Source organism: Copadichromis virginalis, linkage group LG17, assembly GCF_057382275.1.
Source record: "Copadichromis virginalis isolate Kocher_CV1m ecotype Utaka linkage group LG17, C_Virginalis_male_GT1.1, whole genome shotgun sequence".
Lineage (NCBI taxonomy): Eukaryota > Metazoa > Chordata > Actinopteri > Cichliformes > Cichlidae > Copadichromis > Copadichromis virginalis.
In genome coordinates this window covers 29,031,290-29,034,701 of record NC_140634.1, presented here as the reverse complement: position 1 = coordinate 29,034,701, position 3,412 = coordinate 29,031,290, and the positions used below count along the sequence as shown (strand labels likewise).

Below are 3,412 nucleotides of genomic sequence, written 5' to 3'. Positions count from 1 at the left end.
TTGGCTAGCCCCAGTAAAGGCTTTAGGTTTCTCATAAACAGCATATTTATTACTGAGAGAATCTCTTTAGCTATAATGAATTGATGTAATTGCTTAGGTTATATAGCTACTGGCTTCACCAACATAGAAGAATTGGCAAGCTTTCGAATGTCCTTTTTATGAGAACTTATAATAATGACAATATTTGTTACTAATATATCAGCTTGTGAATTTTTCCAATTATTCCAATTGGGAAAAATGATAACATTTCAAATGCTGATCTCTAGACAATACCATTAAGGCAATGCTACGGATTTATTATTACACTTTCCTTGTGTTGTCAGTGTCAGGGGAGGTGATATTTAGTGCTTGGTCTCTTGCCAGCACATTCTTGGGACCAGACGTTATATCTGCTGTCCACTCGCCATCGCCCATTGTCTTCAGCAGCTGCCGTTTGACTCTCTTCACCTCCACAGACGCTCATTTACAGGTAAAAGAACAGATGCTATATTGTGTGTTTTACCTAGTTAAGGTTTCTCAGAATATTGCCAGAGTGACTAACAAGAAGGTACTAATATAATTTTAATTTTCTTACAAGATTAGAGCAGAAAATATAAAAAGTAAATAGATTTTGTAGACAATAAGACAGTGCTTAGCCAGTGTTGTTTTGGTTAAAGCTGTACAATATAGTAATTTGTACATACTTGTACATAAATGCTGTCAACCTAACAAAGAGCTGATCTTAAAAATCTGTGTGCAGCTGCTGCTGTCTGGCTTTGCTTTTTTTTGTCAGAACAAATGTTGCAGCTGATGTATTCGCTTAACAAATGTGCTGAGCTGTCATTAGTTAAACTGTAAAAAATACAGAATGAAAAAATTAATATTTGGGATGACGATCAACATGATGGAGTAAATACATGGTTAATTTTCAGTGTAGTTTAATGGGATGACATATTACACCAAAACATGACTAATACTAATAATAATAAACTTTCTTTTCTTCCATGTGTTTGTTTCTGCTCAAGAAGTTGAAGTGAGGTAAGAAAATTCCTTTTATGCCTGCTGTATGGTTCATATTTGTGAAAATGTTTTTTAAGGGAAAGTTGTGCTCGCTTCCTAAAAGGATAAGAATAGATAATGCACTCATGTAAACCTGCCGTTGCCTTTAAGATCATCGTCCTCATGTGTTCCTGCTTGCTGTTTCAGGAGCACGACAGATCCAGAACGATGAATCCCAGAGGGGAAAAGGTGAGCCAGCTATATTCCACAGTGTTAATCCTCCATGCATGGACAGGGGACACATTGTCCTTGCACACATGGCAAAGATGTGGCAGTGGTTATCTGTCAGAATTGTTATCTGCATCCCTGAGAGCTTTCCCCTTGACTTCATCCTAATAATAAAGCGTTATCTTTTTATGTGTGACTGCAGTAAGTGGAGTCAAGTTTGACACTCGCAGGTCTTTCCATACAATGTGCAATGTTTAATTTTAGTTGAAAGATACAGTGTACTTTGTTAGCCTTTTATTTACTGTACTCGACACTGTAAATATCACCTTACAGACCTAAATAATCAATATTTGATTTAGAATCACTGAGCTGATTGTGCTTTGGCTTTCTCCACAGCCGAAGTCGAAGATTTCGGCTTCTCGCAAGCTCTCCCTCAAAGTGAGTTGCCTTTACACACCTTTTTTTGTTTGCTATATATCCCCATGAAAACAAAACTTGATATTAATTTAATACTATTTTATATAAGAACAATATGACGAGCCATGCACATGCTGCAAGTTTCATTGACTCTTAGTGCACACTTAACTCACTGCCATATAACATAATACATACTGTTTATGAAAACCAACATAAATTATCATTTTTGTCACGGTCAGACTAAAACTTCCTCGTCCTGTGATTGATACCCATTTGTGTCCAATCAGATGCTGCTCCTCACAAGAGCCTGTGAGGATTTGGAGAAGGAGAGGCAAGAGAGGGAGGAGGAGAAAGTACGCTATTTAGGAGAAAAGTTGCCTCCGTTGCAAATGTCTGGAAAGTCCCTGCAAGAACTACAAGTAAGCTCTCTAAAGCCACAAAAGACCAGCTTTTGTAAAGCAGAAAATATAATACTATTAATGTTATCAATATCTGATCTTTTAGGAACTGTGCAAGCAGCTTCATACAAAAATTGATATTGTGGATGAGGAGAGATATGACTGTGAATCCAAAGTGAGCAAGCATAACAAAGATGTAAGTCTCTTTTATCCTCCAGACCTCTGCATATCCTTTGTATCTGTCAAATGTCTGCATTGAAATCGGGGGCTAAATTCTCTATTAACTGTATATTTAGGTCAAACCAGAACAGGCCGGCCAATATAACAGAAAGACATTACTCAAATATTATTGCAGCACTTTTACACTATGTACTCTCCTAAAAAACTAAAGAATAAGGAGACAAAGTGAGCTTTTTCTTCCTGTTTCTGTTTTTTTCATACATTTTGCGTCATAATGCTTTAGATCCATGAGCTGAAGCTGAAGGTACAGGACCTTGGGGGCAAGTTCAAAAAGCCTGCCCTGCGAAAAGTGAGGGTGTCAGCAGACGAGATGATGAGAGCCCTCCTGGGCTCCAAACACAAAGGTTCAATGGACCTCAGAGCCAACCTCAAGTCTGTGAAGAAAGAGGATGTGAAACAGGACAAGGTACCAGAATCACCACTCTCACGTCTTAGCTCCTAATCTCTTGTGTTTCTCAGTATCAAAACATTTTTTTCTGATTTTTATTTCTTTTTTCCCGGTTCTCTTCATTCTCAGGTGCTTACCAGTGAAGTAGGCGACTGGCGTAAGAATGTGGAGGCCATGTCAGGTATGGAGGGCCGTAAGAAGATGTTCGACACAGGCGGCGGAGCACAGTGAGATCACCTCTGAAAGCAGGAAAAGTTAAGCTGTCTAGACAGAAAAAGTGGAATACCTAATGGGAGACAAATTGACCCAAAAGCTGCTGGAGTTTAGTTTGAGGTAAAAGCAAGTATAAATCCCACCTGTGCTGCATTTTACCTGATAGTCACTCAGTTTAACAACTCAATGCACTTAAAGTGTAAAATAAAAGTGTAGAAGCCCATGTTTTGTTTTGTTTTTGTTACCAAAGAATATTTTGTTTTGTTATGTCACCTTAAGACAATTAAAGAGGATTTAAATGAACACATATTGTTTCCATCGGTGATGTTCCATATCTGTACTTGACTTTATCGTGTTTCATTTTATTGGCACCAGAAGGATTATGTGTGGCACGTCAAAGGACGGCAAGCAGCTTGGCTGTTGATGGATTTAAAAAGAAAGATGAAAAGTGAAGGGAGGGGGAACAACAGGTGGCAGTTGCATTCTGTGTATCTGTTTCAGTGTTTTAAATAGACCTTGTGTGAAAGCAAAAGATTGTGTTTAAAGTAAA

The 3,412-nt window shown here is 38.1% G+C and overlaps 1 protein-coding gene across 1 annotated transcript; it reads left to right on the top strand.

The window, feature by feature from the left end:
* The first annotated feature begins 395 nt into the window (after positions 1–395).
* Positions 396–3,165, top strand: LOC146689647 (troponin I, slow skeletal muscle-like). The gene is made up of 8 exons (XM_085436699.1): positions 396–469; positions 1,005–1,017; positions 1,186–1,227; positions 1,603–1,644; positions 1,911–2,042; positions 2,128–2,217; positions 2,485–2,667; positions 2,779–3,165. Exons 3-8 carry the CDS (start codon positions 1,207–1,209, stop codon positions 2,878–2,880), a joined length of 570 nt encoding a protein of 189 aa, XP_085292825.1. The 5' UTR covers positions 396–469; positions 1,005–1,017; positions 1,186–1,206; the 3' UTR covers positions 2,881–3,165.
* Positions 3,166–3,412: the final 247 nt, after the last annotated feature.